This window comes from Panthera leo, chromosome D2 (assembly GCF_018350215.1).
Source record: "Panthera leo isolate Ple1 chromosome D2, P.leo_Ple1_pat1.1, whole genome shotgun sequence".
Lineage (NCBI taxonomy): Eukaryota > Metazoa > Chordata > Mammalia > Carnivora > Felidae > Panthera > Panthera leo.
The window spans coordinates 75535990-75556395 of NC_056689.1; the positions used below are offsets into that span (position 1 = coordinate 75535990).

A 20406-nucleotide genomic window follows, 5' to 3' on the forward strand; every position below is an offset into this window, starting at 1 on the left:
ACGGAGGCGGGGCAGGAAGGGAGGGAGACAGACCCGTAAGCAGGCTCCACTCCCAGAGCTCGACAAGGGGCTTGATCCTATAACCCTGGGATCGTGACCTGAGCCAAAATCGAGAGGCGGACGCTAAACTGACAGAGCCACCAAGGCGCCCTGGGAGGGGTGGGGGTGTCACTTCCTAACACTGATTTACAAGCACGATGATTACCTCAGCAATACTCACTAAAGTTAGCCTTTGTTTGGTTACTTTTATTTCCTTAACAGTATCAGTATCAGTAAAAAGGGTATCAGTATAAAAAGGGAGCCCACCTCTAAAAAGCAGCCAATTAAAATGTTTTAGAGGTTTCCTCATCCTGGAACAGGTACTGTTTCTTACCGATCTGCATTTCTAAAAACCACATAACGTAACACTTTCCCAGAGAAAACTTACTCCTGGGCAATTTCATTCTTATCCAGAGGCAATTTCTCGTAAGTCACAGGTGAACATTAGTTTCCGGAGAAACGACATACCTTTTAAGCAACTGGGCATACTTTTCATCATTAAAAGATTCAGAATGAAAAGCTCTCTTCAGAAATCACGCTGATGATTTACCACAGCATTCCACCATAAGGCACAAAACTAATTACCATGTCATTGGGAACATTTTAAAAGCAACTCTAAAATACTTCTCACAGTAGACGACAGAAAACAATGGGATCGAGGCAGCAAGAACAAAGGTCTAGATGTTAATCAGGCAATTTACAGACAGCTTCTCCTCTCCAGGCCTGGATGTGGGAGTTTCGGCTACCAAAAGCTTTCCCTTGCTTGTGTTGTGATCTGCCGATGCCCAGTTCTTCAGAGAGGTTTTCATCCCCCAGGCAGGAACAAAACAACCAGTTCTCTCACGGACAATCAGCAGCCACAATTGTGAAACAAATTTAACTTACCAATAATAATAAGCAGTACCGAGACAGAAAACAAAAATACAAATCCCATTCCAATGTAACCTCCCTCCATCTCAGAATGACTCCTCTTACCGGGAGGAGTGATCTCCCCTCCGAAGTGATAAAAACATTAATATTGCAGGGGAACTCCATGTGGTGGTAACTGAAGTCATAATCCACTTTCTGCCAAGTTATTAGGTTGCTCAGGGCAGTCACATTATGAACACCTAGAAAATAAAAAAAATAATTTTTTGGTCATTTGATTTTAATCACCTAAACAAACTGGTTTTACGGACGCGGATTTTAAGACGTGAGGTTTCTACCTCTATAAAAAAAAGCGTTTGGGGCACCGTTCAACTAAACGTTCACTACGTTAACAGACACCACAGACAATGCCGGACAAACGTATTTTGGGGCCAAGAGCCCCCACATCTACTCTGGCACCCGGCGTGCAACCAGGCCTAAGACAGGTTCCCAGTAAGTACGATCACTGTGTGTGGTGTCACAGGTCTGAAACGACAGAACTAAAACTATTTTATGCAGAGAAAGGAGGTGACTGAATTTCAGTGACTCTTAGACTCACCTTTGCCTTAAGCAGCCCCATCCACACTGCTTGTTCTACCTTTGCCTCCTGAACCCCCACCAGCAAAGTGCCTCCTCCAACCTCAGCTGAGCACAATCTGCTTTCTTGTGATTTTATAACATGTTCTGTGACTGAGGCCAGTTCAAACCATTCAACATAGTACTTTTTTTTTCAGGGATTCTGGGAAAAATAATTTTAAATTTCACATCGGGCAGTAAAAAACATTTTATTAGATCTTTTCTACCCTCTCCTTTTTAGCTAACAGATTACTGAAGGCAAAATCTCCTGCCTTCTCAGCTTTTAAAGAACTCCTCGCTACGTCCTTGTTCTGTCCTTGTACTATTTCCATTTCACGACACAAAACATAGCTGATGTACCCAATCTGTACCTTTACAGTACCCACAGCACGCAGATCATAGGGCAAGCCTTGACCTTAATTAAATGCTCGTGAAACGGGAGTCTGCCTTTTGTTCAGTGATTCTTTCAAAAGTCCTTACCAGATCCGGCTTTCCCGGGAGGCCAGAGATGAAGGGGAGCATCCCCCGTCCATACCTGGTGTATCCAGCTGCCCCTGCTCCAGGAGAGTCTCATCGATCACAAGGGAAGTGTTGCTGGGGAGCTGGAGGAGCCCGCTGACGAGGCGGTTGGCTGCATAGTCCTTGTGGGGGATGAATCTCAAATGGTTCATGTTCTCTATAGTCATCTGCAGGCGAAAAGACTACAAAGAGACACGTTTCACTGAGCAAGGAACGAAGTTTGCCTGTTTTAAGAAAATACACACGCGGGGTTAAACACTTGCCACATGTGTGTAAGAAAGAGCTTACCTCTGCAACCTCAGGGTGCAGTTTCACGGTTTCTTGAGCTCTCAGAAGCAAAAATAATATCTACATCTTAAATAAGAATTTCACTGATTGTATGAGCTGCTTTATTCTCAACCGTTTTGTTTGGTATTCTTAATGACTGATTTCTATTTTACCAGTGAACAAAAAAACGACAGATAATTCAGATACATTTATCAACTGTTCAGGAGCTTGACTTCTTTTACCTACCACGACCACATGCTAACAAAACAGAAAATACTTATTCAAGATGGGGAGAGAAAAGTTTAATTTTCCTCTGTGTGCCTCAAGTCAAAATCACATTCATTCATCAGGCTACCGCAGACCAGTGAACAAAGAGCCCCGATAAATAAACACTGTGGAGCAAAGCGCACGGAGCGGGGACTGGGCCCTGCGGGTCGTGTACCCGCTGCACGCAGCCTCCTCGTCCCGTCTCAACACGCTTCAGTATCCGTTAGACCACATGCAGCCTCTCCTCCATCTCCCCGAGCCCACCAACACCCTCTGCACCCTGCTTCCACTCCAACCCCTCCTCCTGCTCCAGCCTCAGAAGAGGGAGGCGTGGATGGGGTGGAGACTGGGGTTGGGGAGAAGGGTGCTGAGGAAGAGAGAAACTTTCCGAGTTCAGAGGATTACGGTGTGCTGGCTCGGTGACTCAAAGAAAACGCGCAGGGGGCTGGAATACCAAAGATGGAAGCAAACAAGCCCTGAAGAAGCAGAGTCTGTCATTCACAAGGTGGCACAGAGCAGGTCTAGCTCCACGCAGGCATGAGGTCGCTATACTTAACCCGCTGTGGAAACCAAACAAGAGATGAACAAGGCAAGTGTTCAGAAAGAGTCTGGTGCTGGACATAAACATAAGAGGAACAGTACGGAGTGGGATATGGTAGCGATAAAAGAGTAAAACTCGCAAACCCACTACAAAGTGATGCAAAATAAGAAGGAACCAAGAGGAAATCCCTTACCACTCTCACACCTTGAGTACCCAGCACAGACACCTTACAAAATACAATTCGTGCTTAGTATGTGCTCAGACTTCACCTCCTCCCCTTCTCCCCAGAACTCATTCTGCACCAGCCACACCGGCCTGTACTGGGCCTCCAACGTGCCAGGCACACTGCTGCCTCTCTCTGCCCAGGATGGACACCCTCCACCCCCGACAGAGCATCTGACTTGCTCCCACACTCGACCAAGTGTCTCCCTGAATTCCCTGAAGGCGGGACCTTCCCTGACCACTCGGATTACATTAGCAACTCCACCCTGGCCCAGCGCCCCCAAGACCCTTTCTCCTGGGCACTTCAATGACATACTACATACTTACTTAGTATCTACTGGTGTTCTACTACAATCTAAAATCTGACCGGTTCAGTAATTCCCAAAGTGTGGTCTAGGGAACTGCCTGGGAGTTGCTGACACCCTTTTATGAGTGCACGGGGTCAAAATCACACATAGATGAAAGATCCATTCAACGTGCAAGAGAGACCAATGAATTTACTGTAGTGGAGAATGCAAGTTCACGGATGAGATTACAGATCCCACACCTGCAACCATCCTTCAAGAGAATATCCCGTAGGCAGTTTTGGTCTAGTATCAAAGAATATCCACAGGTATCCGAAAAGGCTATGAAAACAGTCCTTCCTTGGCCAACTACTTTTCTGTAAGGAGCCAGCTTTCTTTCATATACTTCAGTCAAAGTGTCCTATTACAATAGACTGAATGCAGAAGCAGATTTGACAACCCAGCGATCTACTAATCCAGATATTAAAGAGACTGGCAAAAAACTGTGTCACTCTTATCGCTAACGGTTTTTGGTGTGAGAAAATAGCTATAGTTACAAAAATATTTTATGTTCCTATGTAACTGATTTATTTTTGTGAATTAGTATTTTAGCTTTTGATTTCTACTATGGTAAACTGATGACAAAAACAACCCAAATAAATTACACCTCTTTGAGTCCTCAATATTAAGAGTGCAAAGTGAGTCAAGGAGTGTGAGAAATGCTGGTCTATTTGGTCTACTGCTGCTTCCTGAGGGCCCAGAAGAGCGCTGACACTCGCCCTCAGCGAGCACAGTTAAACAAGCAGTCAGCACTGCCGGTCACACCACTACTCAGAAGCAACTCCCTCGTTCCCCATGGTGACGCTCGTTCTAGATGCCCTGGCAAACGAAGGCAGCTCGACTTTGCAAGCAAGAATCAAAACTGGGGCAATGGAGATAAAGATCTTTATTACCTCAGCTAAATGAATTATGCTCCTGTAATTTAGGTTCACTTAAAGATTTAAGATTTTTAACGTACACAAAGGATACCAAACTGCACAAACAGGCATCGACTGAGAGTACAATTGTAAGGAAGTTCCCTGCAATCGTGCTGTTAGATTTGCAGAAATATATGCTAAGGCAATAACAGAAAAGTGAAATGTTGAGGGGTGAATAGGTTTTAAATTCTGGAACTTAGCAGGCTTTGTTTCCCCTGAGTAAGATCTATTATAATCTCAAAGTTAAATACTTGGGTTGAATGAAAGACAATTAGATAAATTTTTCAAGTCTGCTTAGGTCTATAATAAATATTTATATTGATCTTACTGCTGGAACAAGATGTTGAATAATTCGGTATAAGTGTTCTGTGAAGCTACTATTCCGCGGGCAACCACTCAAGTTAACTGTGAATTTTCCCAGTGGAAGAACATCTCTTCTTGTATATCTAGAAAAAAAAGACACCAACCAATAAGATATTCAGGTCATTTCCTGATTTCCACCAAAGAGCAAACAAAGATCAGCACGGTATTGTCATTAAAAATAAAGCAGATTAGGGGTGCCTGGGTGGCTTAGTTGGTTAAGTGTCCAACTCTTGATTTCGGCTCAGGTCATGATGTCAGAGTTGTGGGTTTGAGCCTCATGTCCACTTCTGCATTGACCTGACTGCACGGAACCTGCTTGGGATCTCCCCTCTCTCCCCTTCTCTCTCAAGATAAATAAACTTAGAAAAAATAAATAAATAAAGCAGACTACTCTGATCGGTTCATTTATCAGAATGACAGCAATAAAAGTAGCAGGCAGAACCTAAGTGCTGATCAGGTGCTAGGGACTGTCCAGAGAGCTTAAATGCCTCATTTAGTCCCCACACACTCTAAGGTAGGTCATCTTCGCTGCACAGGTGAGAAATCTGAGACAGAAATCTGAAGTAACATGCCCAGAGCTCACACAGTCAGGAAGTGGGAGAGCTGGATTCAAACCTACAGTCTGGCTCCAGAATCTATGCACTCAACAATCACGTATGGCTGTCTGAAGTCGTATCCAAGGAAAGATTTATTGGAGTACAAAGATGTTTACTGCAATGAAAAACTAGGAAATCTAACACGTATGGAAACAGTACACCTGTCTATAAGGAAATACATACTGTGCAGCCATTGAAAAGTTTTATGAAGAATCACAAAGGGAAAATATTTAAGATATATTCAGTGATAAAACCAAGATGTAGATCTGTGTTAGGAATGCAATGGAGTATCTGTGTAGGGATATATCCAATCCATATGCAAACAAAAAGGACAAAATGGGGACGCCTGGGTGGTCAGTTAAGTGGCTGCTTTTGGCTCAGGTCACAATCTCATGGTTGGTGGGTTCGAATCCTGTGTCTGCTCTGTGCTATCACTGCAGAGCCTGCTTCAGATCCTCTGTCTCCCTTTCTCTCTGCCCCTCCCCTGCTCTCTCAAAAATAAACAAACATTAAAAAAAAAAAAAAAAAAAAAAGATGAAATGGACATGAGCCAAGATGTGTTAACAGAGATCATTTCTGACTGGAGAGATTATAGATGACTTCCCGTTTCTTTACGCTCCTGAAACTTTGAAGACACACGTTACTTCTGAAATCAGGGAAGACACACGTACAGTGCTGTGCAAAGGAGAGGCGCTCACGTCCACAGACCAGTCAGAGGTGCACACACTGAACTGTGTGGAGCCCTGGATTGTATGAACAGAGAATGCAGGACCCAAAAAGAGTACAACAGCTCATTTTACTCATCAGCCAGGCTCTGTCTGACTGTCGCTCTTCTATTTACGGGAGACATAAACAAAAGGTTCAATGTGAAACGGAGAAAAGGAATTTGTCTGCCATCTGGTGTAACACTTGTTACACTGAACGAATAAAAACCATCTGATGATGAAGCTAATAAACTGTGACACACCAGTTAGCGGAGAAACCTTCCCGCTCTCTTCCACTTTCCACACCACCCCCGGCTGCCCTCAGCACCCCGGGACGACCGCACTTACACTGTGGAGATGAGATGTAAGATAAGGTACTCGGCGGCCAGGCTGTCTCCCAGAAGGGCGTGCGTGAGGAAACCAAGCAGCTCTGCCCGGACCGGAGACAGTTCGGACATGAAACCGGAAATGACTGGAGAGGGGAGACCACATTTAGAACACACACGCAGCTCCTCTCGAGCATCTCAGGCTAAAAAAACTAAACAAACCCGAGTGGAACAGAGCACTATGGTCCATAGACAACTAATGTAGACTTAAAATATTGGTCACTAAGTGGTGCCAATCTTCAAAATAAGACAGCCTGTAAACTTTCGTTTGCTTCATTTTAATAAAGAGGATTAACACAGAGGAAAATGGGGCAGAGAAAGGGCGATTACTAGAGAAGCTCAACCTGAGGAGCGAGGACCTGACCAACTCAGCGCCACCGTGAGCACACGTCACAGGCAGCTCCCGACACACACAGGGGCTGACGGTCTGGGCCCCACGGCGTCAGCACTTACACTTACAGGTTTTGCTCTCCTCCTTGTTAAGGCAAGCAGGCAGTAAAGGATTGATGTGCTGCAACTTCTGGGCTAAAACCACATGGATTCTTGGCACTAACGAGGCAGGAGGACTGTGCACTCGCTGCTCTTCAGCCGTGTCTGTGCATTCCATTGGATCCAGGAGCGAAGAGGCATCCCTACGGAGACAGGACAAAGCTTCAATTCCCAGACACATCTCTGAAAATGAAATGAGAATTCAGGCCGAGAACGGTTCCACCTGTGTATCTCCTTAAAGAACAAAAAACAGCCCCTCACTCTAAATTGTCAGGTCACACGATTTCAGGCTAGTTAAGGTCGTAGGAGGCTATGGATTTATTCTTTGAGAACAAGAACATCTTTACTCAGTGTGCTGTAGCTGCAAATAACAGAACAGAGTATGTCACTGATAAGGCTGTTTCAAAACACAGATACTTTTAAGCTATCAGCTGAGACATGAAATACTTCGCAGCAGCATCTCAGCTACCCCCAAACTGGGGTCTTTTTCTCAAAAGCCATCAGGTATCTCTTACTCAGTGTGTGGGAGATCCACTCACCTCTATCCTAATTGCTCTTCCTAAATGTTATTCCTACACGACACCTCCCTTGAAGAGTAGTCAGGCAGTGAAAATAAAGTGTGAGTTTTTCAAATTTGCCAAATAAATGAGCAGACGATAGATTTGCTCTGCTATGATTGAAACAAAACACTAAAATGTTTTTAGAACTTCAGACTTACAGGTTGCTCTAGAGTCCCCACTTCATACTGCTATCTCCCTCACACACAAGGACAATGACAACCCTTAGGTGACGCGTACTGTGTGCTGGGCAGTGTTCTTCGCTGTGCACCAACACCCTCAGCTACAGAGAGGAAACCAAGCCACTGCAGCAATTAAGCCCAAGGCTGCACAGCCAGCAAATGGCCAAACCAGGCTGCCAGCCCAGCCCAAGCGATCCGGGTCTCTCTGTACACTGCGTGGCCTCAGCAAATGAAGTAACCGACGCAGGAAAAATCATCATAACCAGAAACAGCTGAGAAAAGTAATTTGCTATACTGTTATTACGGAAATGTTATTTAAGTTTAAAGTTCTTTAAAATTTTTTGTGCCTTTTTTTTTTTTTAACAGTGAAAAGTTCTTTCTGTGGAGAAACCAAGATCAATGTCCAATACTCAACAAAGCTATCGTGTGTGTGCGGGGCGGGGGAGGGGAAGGGCGAGATGCGATTCCACTCTTCTGGCAAACTCAAAAGATAATGAGGAAGATCTGGATTTTCAGGATATATTGTTAAATGAGCAGAAAGAGTATAAAGGAATACATATACTGTGCCACCTTTTCCATAAGAATAAAGGGGGAATAAAATACACACGTTTCTACTTATTTTGGCCAAAACTACACGGAAGATAAAAGTGGAAAGGGAGGCTGGTTCCCTATGGAGGGTGAGGGGAACAGGGCAGGGCGATGACAGCCCTGCATTCTTTGTGTACAGCTGCAACTTTGGCAATAATGTCAATGTTTTCTAGACTTTAAAAATCAAAACAGTTAAGGATGGAAGAAAAACTCTGAAATGAAGCACAATGGAAGCAAAGGAACGCGACCACATAAAATGAATGATGAGCAAAAGAACCAAGGGGAAGGAAAGTACCCACCCCAGTAACTCTGGACATAACACTCTGACTACAAACCCCATTCTAAAACAAGAAGAAATGGAAACAAATCTTGAACTCAAGTTATGAGGTTTGTTGTTTGCAGTGCTATGGACTACCAATTCTGCAATGACCTTCCCTGTATTGTAGGATGTATGGAGAATAATGAGAGTCAAGCTTCTTTCTGTTAGAAAAGGAGTTACAAACATGGGAAGGGGGAAGGACGATCTACGTGCTGAACTGGAACCAGAAACAGTGTGAACTCATGGTTCTGATATACAGACTTGAAGATACACAGATCTATGTGTATGTAAACGTGCATTTATTTGTACGTATACAGTGGGAATATGTGTATATATATTTCCCAGCACTGTCCACTCAAAGGGCATAGAAGCAATACCAATCCTAGTACCAAGGAGCACACAAGCACTCAGATGTAGACTTTTAAATACAATTCCTCCCTAAAAGAAACTGGTGCTCCTTGGAAATATGGCTAATAGTGCAGCTGGAACATGGGGAGGACAAGATGAAGCTGAAACACTGTTAATGTGCCAGAAAAGAGATATTCAAAATCGAAAAGGTCATGTCAGCAAGGACCCAAAGCCTGCTTACAATGACTCCCACTAGCAAAATGAGAAAATCTGAATCTCAAAATTATACCAGGCTAACGTCCATGCTGATATAAACAAATTACTGGAATAAACAAATGAGAGAGAAGGGAAATTGCTCTTCCAACAGAATGCCAATAAATAAATGTAGGAAGAATGACTGAAATAATAAAATCACCATCACAGTAATAACTGGTTCAAGAATCATCAATGGATATTAAAACAAGTGGATGTTATATGAGAAACCAGGTATTTATAGTCTCAACGTATCACCTTCCAAATTACTTGTTTATTACAAATTGAAAAACAGTAACTTTGTAGGACAAAAAGGCTGGCAAATGCCACCTTAACCAAGTAATCAAAATTAGTATCACCAGTAATAGGGCAACCAGACATCACATGTCTCCCGAGATGATGGCCTGAATCTAATCATGAGAAAACATCACACAAACCCAAACTGAGATAGTCTACAAAATGACTAACTTTTACTCTTCAAAAGTGTCAAGGCTCTGTGCATGTGAGGACACGGAAGACAGCCATTTGCAAACCAGGATACGAGCCCTCACTAGACACTGGATCTGGCAGCACCTTAGTCTTGGACTTCCCAGCCTCCAGAACTGTGAGCAATGAATTTCTGTTGTTAAAAAAAAAAAGGCATCGAGACCAGGAAAGACAAAAGTTGAGAACTATTCCAGGTTAGTGGAACATGTGACCCTATGGATACCGTACCAGGGAAAAGAAGAAAAACAAAACAACAACAACAAAAAACAAACGCCAGAAAGAACATGACTGAGATAGCTGGGGAAATTAAGTGTGGACTGTGGGTCAGTGTATTGTGCATCCATGGCAAAGTTCTTAATTCTGATAGTTATATTCTGAATGTGTATGAGAAAGTCTTTGTTGTTAGGAAATATGAACTCAAGTATTTAGGGTATAATGTAGGCAACTTACTCTCAAGTGTTTCAGAAAAATGTATGTATGCACACAAAAATGTGTACATGTAAGAGCACGAATGACAGAGCAAATGAGGCCCAAGTGTCAACTGGTAAATCTGGGCATAGGGAGAAAGTTCTTTATAACTATCTTCCAACTTTTCTGCAAGTTTGAAATTATATCAAAATAAAGTTCCCCCAAAAAGAGCAAACAGACTCACCTTTCGTCATTATTCAGTGTACTTAGCACAGGATCCACAGACAGAATGCCATATAACTCAAGAACATCGTTTACTTTGAAACAATCCCAGTCTTCGTAGACCTAACAGGAGGAAACCACACAAAATCATGTTGTTAGCACTAACCAACACCAAAAAATCATAAAATACAGGAAATGGACCTTAAGGCAACTCCTTTATTTCATCAATTGAAACCAAGAGAGGTAAAGTACTCGCCTGAAGTCATTCTCCTAGTTAGCAATTAACAATTAAAACACAGGACTCCTGACTCCCAGACCATGGTCTGTTTTCAATATACCACACTGCTGTGAAGAAAAGGGCTTTCCCAAAGAATGATGGCCAACTAAACGAGAAACATGCATTATATAACTCAAAATCCATTAGGTATACCAAGGGAAGGGGGAAAAAACCAGAATGACTAACTTTGGACTTATTCACACACTAGGTACCATTAGGAGGATTAACACTAACTCAGGCCATGAGGTTTTTCACAATAAAACAAACTTTCAAAGTTGTCTGTCTTTAATGGACTTTAGTAACTGGCAAAGCCTCCTACTGGGGAGACCTAACTGAAGCATGGCAGGAAAGCTGTCCTAACTCTGGTCCCTGTGTTACATAACTGAAGTGCCACTGAAGTTAAAACCACAAAATATGAGAATGGAAAATTCTCAAGATCATTTCTGAAACTTCAAAAAAACCAGGGTAAGCAAGACTGGAAAACAAACTACCAATAGATTTGCTGCCTTCTATTTTATTTTAAATTCAAATGAGAAATGGATTTTGGGGCGAGAATGTTGAAAATGAAGTCGTTATTAGGAAGATGGAAATGACTGAGGAAGGCAGTAGACATGAATTAAAAAACTGCTCCACTTCTGTGTTCGAATATTCTTCAATTCTTTCAGAATGCTGTGGTGGGCAGAACATGGCCTCCCAAAGAGGTCCACATCCTAATCCCTGAAATCTGTGAATGTGTTACCTTGCAAGCAAAAGGAATGTGTGTAAATTAAAGACCCTGCAATGAGGAGATTATCCTGGATTATCTGACTGGACCCAAATGTAATCATGAAGGCCCTTAAAACTGGAGAATCTCTCCTACCAACAGTCTGAGGGAGATGTGACTATGCAAAAATGGTTAGAAAGAGGCATGGCTGCTGGCTTAGAAGATGGAAGAAGGGGTCCCAAGCCAAGGAATGTGAGCACTTCTAGAAGCTAGAAAAACAGTCTTCCCGGAGCATCTATAAAGGAATGCAGCCCTAAGGACTGCATATTATTCTCAGTGAGATCCATGTTGGACTTCTGACCTAAAGCCTATAAAATGATACATTTTTGTTGTTATTAAAAGCTACTGAAGTTGTATTTGCTGCAGCAGCCACAGGAAACAAACACAATGCTAAGAGCACTCCATGTCGACTTCTGAGACACATAGCACATCTGTATCCACATGGGGTCTATAAAGGGTTTAGTACCTTCACAAGGCATGCAGGGCCCTTCTCCCCTGGCAGTGGAAAATTCAGGTCAAAAGGAGAAGAGAAGTTCAAGAAGTTCAGCTGTTGCCCAGTAGAAGCTTCAGTTTCTAAACGTTTTGGCTCTCCACACCACTGAAGACCACCAACACTGCCTAAATTCAAAGAACAACACTGCACTTAGTCATTTTTAAGGCTTCCCAGAGATAAAGAACATTCCAAAGAGCCTCTCAAGTTTGATATAAATGGTGCTGCTGAACTCACAAACTTCAAGTTGTTACGGTTCTTAAATAACATATGCTAACAAAACCTACTATCTGACCTAAGAGAACAAAGATTATTATGAAGATCTGCAAATTTTAATCATTTCTTCCCTACAATAAGATGGCAAAAAATTCCCATCAAATCTCAAGTATTTTAAAAGTTAACATTTAATAGTTACTTTGAAATCTTTAAGAAATACATGGTTTACAGACAACAAACCCACCTTGGTAGAACTTTTTTCTACTTATTAAGCAGAATAAAACCATATAATAGCAATATATTCATTTACCACATATTTATTAGCATCCATTATGTACTAGGAATCAGACCAGTTGTTGGGGATACAAAGATGATTAAAAAGTACCCTCTTATCTCTGAAGCAGTCCCAGCCTAGGGTTTATAACTAATTAGAATCAACAGATAGTCAGCCACACCATAAAGTATTGGTCAGCAATAAAAAAATAAAAAGGAATAAATTACTGATACCTGCAACAACTTGGATGGATCTCAAGGAAATTCTGAATGAAAAAAGCCAATCCACAAAGTTTACGTAATGTTTGATTGCATTTATGTAACCTTTTTTTTTTTTTAGGGTTAATGCTAGGCTGGAATCTTTTTTTTTTTTTTAAATTGAAGTATACCTGACTACATATGGTCATGCAGTAACAGAAGCATAAAGAACGAGTTAGTGTTTGCCAGGGGTTAGGAATCTGTGGGGAGGGGAGAGGCAGGAAAGGGGTGAGTATGCTCTACAAGGCAACTTGAGAGATGGCGGGCAAGGAACTGCTCTGGATCTTGACCGTGGTAGTGGGCCCATGAATCTATCTACACGTGACCAAACTGCCCAGAACTAAATACATACACACACACACACACACACACACACACACACACACACACACACACAAATAATGCATATAAGAAATGTGAATATAAGGTCAATGGGTGGTATTAATGACCATTTCCTGGTTATGATATTTTATAGATGTTATCAGGGGAAACTGGGTCAAGGATATACAGGCTCTCTCTCTATTATTTCTTACAACTGCCATGTGGTCTACACTTATCTCAAAGAAAGTTTAAAAATATATGTAGCTTGACAGATTACCCAGAAACCAACAAACAAGTTTTACATAAATAATACACTCAAATGCACTAAAAAAAAACCCTACAGTATGACATTCAAACAAAAGGCAAAAAACAGAAGAGAGCATCAACTGCTTAGACAATAAGAGAATTACTATGTCCTGGATTCTAAGGTTACTTATTGTTATGCTACACCATTAATTTATACTGTTTGGGGGGGTGGTGTGGAGAAAAAGAATAACCACATTTGTATAGATTTACTATTAAACATTCCAATTTTAAGAACATTAAAATCTGCCTTGGCTTTAAGGAAATACAGTAATATGAACTTACTAAGTAGGAAAACATATGGGTAAATGAAATTCATTACTAATTCTTTGTTTACCATTCTCAGCCCAATCTTACAGAAGCCCACTGACGAGACAGACTTGTTTGACCTCCTCTCCCTTCAACTTGCCCTCTGATGAAGGTGCTCAAGCTCAATGACTGGACAGAAAAGGAGGAAAGACAAACTTCTCTACCTGCCACAATAAAGAATACTCCTAAAAACCGTGATCGGTGAGATCGAGAATGAACTATGCCAATCCTGAAATGGTCTCATCTCTTAGGGCACTGCCCCTTTTCTCCCGAATTCACTGGGTTTTCAGCACATTTCGAGATAAACCACTACAAACATGTATAAATATAATTCTGCCTATCCCAAGGGCTTTCTGCTCTCAAGCTGAGGACTAAGGCATCTCATGTGCCACAATTTCAGGTTTTCTGCTGGTGTTCTCAATCTCACTAACTTAAAATACCACTATCTCAAAAGGAAAATAAGAAAGGATGCTTTCAGATATGAAAAAAACATTTTCAGGATAAAGTACTATGCTTCCGTATTACTTATGAGCAGAGATAAAAACCAGTATGAAGAATGAGCAAAGGCCTTTCTTGACTAACCACCTGAAGACCCTTACAAACTAATAGGCGAGCAGACACTTTTCACTAAGTGATGCCTAACTGCTTAGTTATGAAACAGTCTGACCAAAAGTACTGCAGAATCTCTCAAAACCATCTATAATTGCGATAAACTTGAAAGTGAGGTTGTCCCATCACTGCCAGCTCCTAAATCTAGAGCTGCATCACACGACAATTCACTCTGAAACCGAATCTGAGAGAGAAGTCTACAGAAAGCCCGCTGGCACACAATACCTGCTTGCCTGGCACCCGCATGCTGGTCTTTCTGTTTGCTGGGCTGTAGGTCCATATCTTCATCATCTTCATAACTCCTCTTGTGACGACTGGGGGTGTAGGACGTTGAAGGACTGACTCGAGCTTGGTTTGCATTAACATAGGCGTTAAATAAGTTAAGAAAAGTCCACCATGAAATGAGGAATATCCTAAGGTATGCTAATTACAGGACCAATAAAAGATTACTAGTTTGGCAATTTGGTTAAAATTAAAACATTCTTTTAAAAGAAGACTAGACTTCCAGTTTTGATTATGAAGGTAGCAACTTAACCTCATGCCCCCAACCCCTGCTATAAAGAAGTGTAAAACTAGGCAAAAGACACAAGGCAACGATTTCTAGTCACTGTAAGGGAGCGTAAGGTTATAATCCTTGAATAAGAAAACATAGCGGATAAACTCCACATTCTTCCCAGCTTTCTCTTGGAACACTGCCCAAATTGCAACAAAGAGAAGTAAAGGCCCTGCCCTTGCTAAGTAGAGCCTGCTTTGGATTCTGTCTGCTTCTCTCTCTGCCCCTCCACCCCTCACGCTCTGTCTCTCTCAAAAATAAACATTAAAAAAAAATTTAAAAATCACTAAAAACAGGGTGCCTGGATGGCTCAGTCTTAAGGTTAAGGTTAAGCGTCTGACTTCGGCTCAAGTCATGATCTCGCGGTTTGTGAGTTCGAGCCCCGCGTTGGGCTGTGCTGACAGCTCAGAGCCTGGAGCCTGCTTCGGATTCTGTATCTCTCCATCTCTCGGCCCCTCCCCTGCTCATGCTCTGTGTGTCTCTCTCAATAATAAATAAATGTTAAAAAAAATTTTTTTTAAAAATCACTAATAATAAACACAGAGATGACTCAGATATTAGAATTCACAGACAAGGACACTAAAGGGCAATTATAAAATTCACAATTTTAAAAGCAAAGATGAGATGAGTCAAAGATGAGGAATGTTAGCAGAGAAATGGAAACAAAAAAAAAAAAAGAAAAATGAAGAAGTGAAAAATAAGATACCTGAAATAAAAATAAAAACAAAAGTCTCCCAGAAGCCCAGTCACCAGGAGGACAGTACAAAGAATCTAATGACCATGTGCGTGGATCCTCAGAAAATGACACAATGATGAGAGACTGGACAGACAAACATTGAGAGAAATAAAGGCCGAAACCTGAAAAGTACCAGTCCACAGATCCAAAATCTCAAAAATACCCAAGCAAGATAAATACAAAAATACACACATCACAGTCAAACTGCTGAAAACCACAGACAAAGAGAGAACATTAGAAGCAGCCAGAGGAAAATCAGAGACATTACACACAGGAATACAGTAAGATGATGGCTATCCTTGCATCAAAAAAGCAATGGAGGCCAGAAGACAGTGGACAATACCACCAGAGCACTGGGGAGGGAAAACAGCTATCAAGAATTCTATATCCAGCGAAAACATCTTTCAAAAATATAGGTGAAATAAAGACATTTTCAGTTGAACCAAAGCTGAGAAAATTCATTCATCACCAACAGATGTGTACTTTAAAAAAAAAAAAAAGCTTAGGAAAATGACTCTATATAAAAGCAAAAAGAACAGGGGTGTCTGGGTGGCTTAGTCAGTTAAGCCTGTTTGGGATTCTCTCTGTCCCTCCCTTGCTCAAGCTCTCTTAAAATAAATAAACTTAGGGGCGCCTGGGTGATTCAGTTGGACTTCGGCTCAGGTCATGATCTCGCGGTCTGTGAGTTCGAGCCCCGCGTCAGGCTCCGTGCTGACAGCTCAGAGCCTGGAGCCTGTTTCAGATTCTGTGTCTCCCTCTCTCTGACCCTCCCCTGTTCATGCTCTGCCTCTCCCTGTCTCAAAAGTAAAAAATAAAATGTAAAAAAAAAAAAAAACAAAAAACAAAACAAAACAAACTTAAAAAAGAACAAAGGGAGCTAGAAATGATACATACACACAAAAATACATAAAAGACATTTTTCTCATTAAAAAAAAAAATTTTAACATTTATTCAATTTTGACAGACAGAGAGTGCGTGAGCAGGGAAGGGGCAGACAGAGGGGGAGACACAGGATCCAAAGCAGGCTCCAGGCTCTGAGCTGTAGAGCTCGACACGAGTTCGAATTCATGAACTGTGAGATCATGACCTGAGCTGAAGTCAGATGCTCAACCGACAGAGCCACCCAGGCGCCCCATCCTCATTTCTTAATTTACAAAGAAGCCAAATGTTTAAAGCAAACACGGTAATATATTGGGGGCTCTACAATTTAAGTACAAATCAAGTGTTATGGCAGCAGCACTAAGTATGAAGTGGATGAATGCAAGTACACTATTGTAAAGAGCAAGGAACAAAGAAGAAACCACAAGGGAAATTAGAAAATGTCTGAGTTGAATGATAGTGAAAACAACAAATCAAAATCTGTGGAATGCAATTAAAGCAGTGATTATAGAGAAATGTATAGCCTTAAATGTTAATATTAGAAATAAAAGATTTGAAATTAATGATCTGAGCATCCACTTTGAGAAGTGAGAGAAAAATTAAAACCAAACTATCATAAAAGGAAACAAGAACAGAAGTCAATGAGATAGAAAACAGAATATTAAACAAACCACTGACACTGACCAAGAATAAAAGAAAAATTAATTAGTGTTACTAGAAATGAAAAGAGATCATTGCTAGATATGCCCCAGACATTAAAAGGAAAACTAGGAAAGATTATGAAAAGCTTTGATACTGACATAAGTACAACTAGATTAAAAGATTTTGAAACAATTCTTTGAAAGATACAACTTATTACAACTGACACAGAAAAAAACGGTTAAACTTAATTGAAAATCTTCTCACAAAGAAAACACCAGGCTCCAAACTGGAAACAACCTAAAACCTCATCAAGCAGAAAAAATATAAACAAATACCATCAGTGATAAAAAAAAGAAGGAGCTACTAACATACAGAGATGAATCTCAAATATGTTATGCAGAACAAAAATCAGACACACAGACTCTCTCTTGCTTCCATTTCAGGACACTCAAGAATAGGTAAAATGAAGCTATAGTGAAAGAAATCAGGACAGTGGTTCCAACAGGAGACAGGTGCCTGGAAAAGACACAAGGGAACTTGCTGGCACAAGTTCTTTACTTTGACGGGTGTAAATTGAATGGGTGTGCATTTGTCCAAATCACTGCAGTGTACCTTTAAAATCTACGCATCTCAGGGTATGTGAACTATGCCTAAAAAAATTACTAACTAAAAAAATTATACAATTTAAAAAATAAAAAAGACACCAAGATGTTTCCACATCTCTCAAAATAGCCAACATGTTGCCTTCCCTTAAGAAATTCAGCATTAGCTCTAATTTGAAACTATGTTTTTACTTAATTATGGTACTTTTCAAGTACCTTTAATTTAGCCACCTCAATCTTTTTAACAGTATTTCTTTTAAGTTTTTTCTATTTGAGTGTGTGTGTGAGCAGTAGTGGGGCAGAGAGAGAGAGCGAGAATATACTAAGCAGGCTCTGCACTGCGAGCACCAGAGCCTGGACTTGGGGTTCAAACTCACGAACTGTGAGATCAAGCCCTGAACTGAATGAAATCAAGAGTCAGACACTTAACTGACTAAGCCACTCAGGTGCCCCAACAGTATTTCACTATAGGAATATACCATACTTTTATGATTTCTCCACAATGAATAGTTGGGTTGTTTTATAAGCTTTCTTATTTAGGACAAATGAAAAACACCTCATTAAAATAAAGCCAACCTCTGTAAATGAAGAACAATTTTTTCCCGGCTAACTTGATTGGCATAAAAAGATGAAGTTTCTAAAAACTCAAAATTTAATTGTTTTTTATTTTATTTTTAAATGTATTTATTTTGAGAGAAAGAGTGGGTGTGTGTGAACAAGGTGGGGGGGAGGGAGGGAGAAAGGGAGAGAGAGGGAGGGGAGAGGAGGGGAGGGGGAGGAAGAAGGGGGGGGGGGGGAGAGAGAGAGAGAGAGAGAGAGAGAGAGAGAGAGAATGAGAATTTCCCAAGCAGGCTCCACACTGTCAGTGCAGAGGTGGATTCGTGGCTTGAACTCACACGCTATGGGATCATGACCTGAGTGGAAATCAAGAGGTGGACACTTAACCAACTGAGCTGCCCAGGTACCCCTAATCGTGGCCTTTTCAATTAATAATCAGGAACCATTCAATATGGAAGCAACTTCAGATAAAGGATATTTCTTTTACCCACGTAGATTCCCCAGGCACTGGAACACAATAGAAAGTTTGTCTTTCCAATGTGGTAGTTCGTGGAGAGTTTAAATCAACTTCTTGTTGAGGCTGTGATGTACACAAAAAATATATTTAAAATTTTACTAAGAAAAACAAAAACAAAAATTTTAATTAGCAAATCACTTTTTTCATGTTATTTATAAAATCATTGTAAATATTACACATTAAGAACTAAAAAACAAATACCAAATCCAAACTGTCATTTTTTAAAAAGGAAAATGGACATAAAATCATTTCACATGCAATGATGAATATACTACCTTCCCTCAAATCCGTAATATACAGCACCCTGTTACAAAATTAAATCCTTTTTAATAAACAGGATACACGGTACTTCCATTGTCTCTTTCATAGAAAATGATCAGAATCAGCCTACAAAACAGGAACTTAAATGAAATATTCATCAGGAGGTAACTGATATGAGATCGGAGTCAGATATTATTCCCTAAAAGAGGCATGTTCTCTATTTCAAATACACTTAGAAAATCCTAAGAGGTAAGAAAGAACCCAGGATGTAATATTAAAATGTTACTTTAATAAGTACATACTACTTTTATAGTACAAAAAAATTCTTAGAAGTAAAAAAAAAAATATATTCCATTTTTTAAGGTAAAAAACAAGGGCCCAAGGACCCACAAACCCAAGAGACATCAAGTGTGAGCCTTAGCCAATATGTACAACCTGGGCTTTCAGCATGTTGCTTTCTTTCCAGGCCCCAAGTTTTCCTAGTTTGGTGCTTTTACGTATGACCTTTAGCAAAACAATAGAAACTATTTGCCTTCGGAAGTGTCACACGTGGACAGACACATCATCTGTTTTATTTTCCTATTTCCAGATGCTGAGATTTGGTAATCTATGGTGATATTGCATTTTGTGTACTGGACAAAACTGTGTATTTATTAATACATTAGGCTAATATGCCTCAGGATTCCTCAAAAAAGGGAGGCAGCAAGCATTTATAAAGTTAACTCATTCGATTTGGCACCACGTTTTACTCCCACATTTTACTTTGTAGAAACACTGTAAAAGAAAAAGGACGTCGGGAGACCTGGTTCATCATGTGTTAAGATGAACAAATCCATCTTTCATGGGTCCCCCTAAATAACTGTAGGAAGATACATTTTTGTTGAATGTAATCTTCACGGCAACCTTCCAAATTAGGGCTGTTCTGTTCAGACTGGCCCCTGAACTAGAACACTTTATTCAGCCAGGCACAGCTTCTACTGTGAATTAACGGCTGGTATGAGGGTTATAAATCAATCTCTTAAGGTTCGGGTAAGCAGGAGTCAGACTCCCAAAATATAAAAAGCCCTACATAATCTGATTAAATTAAGATTCTGGATCAGCAAACCAGAGAACTAGACCCTAGAATAGAGGTAACACCTTTCTACGTAAGCACCTGCCTGATCAATCCCCACCTAGGATACCTGTTTTTTTCCCCAACAATAAAATTACCATCAATTTCAATAGAACCACATGAAAAACACATAAAAAGTAAAACGTGGGAGATATTTTTGCTTTTATCAGAAAAGCAATTTTTAAAAAACTGCAGATATACTGTAGGTCCTCTCTATAACTGCTTTCCTA

General features: G+C 40.8%; 1 protein-coding gene across 3 annotated transcripts in view; it reads right to left on the reverse strand.

Annotated features, from left to right (window-relative positions):
* Window positions 1-20406, reverse strand: part of LOC122201670 (minichromosome maintenance complex binding protein) — a 47614-nt gene that overhangs the window by 5349 nt on the left and 21859 nt on the right. For 2 of the 3 annotated variants that reach the window (XM_042907530.1, XM_042907532.1), the window contains exons 5-13: window positions 18766-18867; window positions 14543-14687; window positions 12005-12156; window positions 10521-10621; window positions 7101-7279; window positions 6610-6733; window positions 4927-5044; window positions 2057-2222; window positions 1015-1148 (exon numbers count right to left, since the gene is read on the reverse strand). In XM_042907530.1, coding sequence (XP_042763464.1) covers window positions 1015-1148; window positions 2057-2222; window positions 4927-5044; window positions 6610-6733; window positions 7101-7279; window positions 10521-10621; window positions 12005-12156; window positions 14543-14687; window positions 18766-18867 — 1221 coding nt within the window. The remainder of the gene's footprint in view (window positions 1-1014; window positions 1149-2056; window positions 2223-4926; window positions 5045-6609; window positions 6734-7100; window positions 7280-10520; window positions 10622-12004; window positions 12157-14542; window positions 14688-18765; window positions 18868-20406) is intronic. The other variant, XM_042907531.1, reaches the window with a different exon arrangement.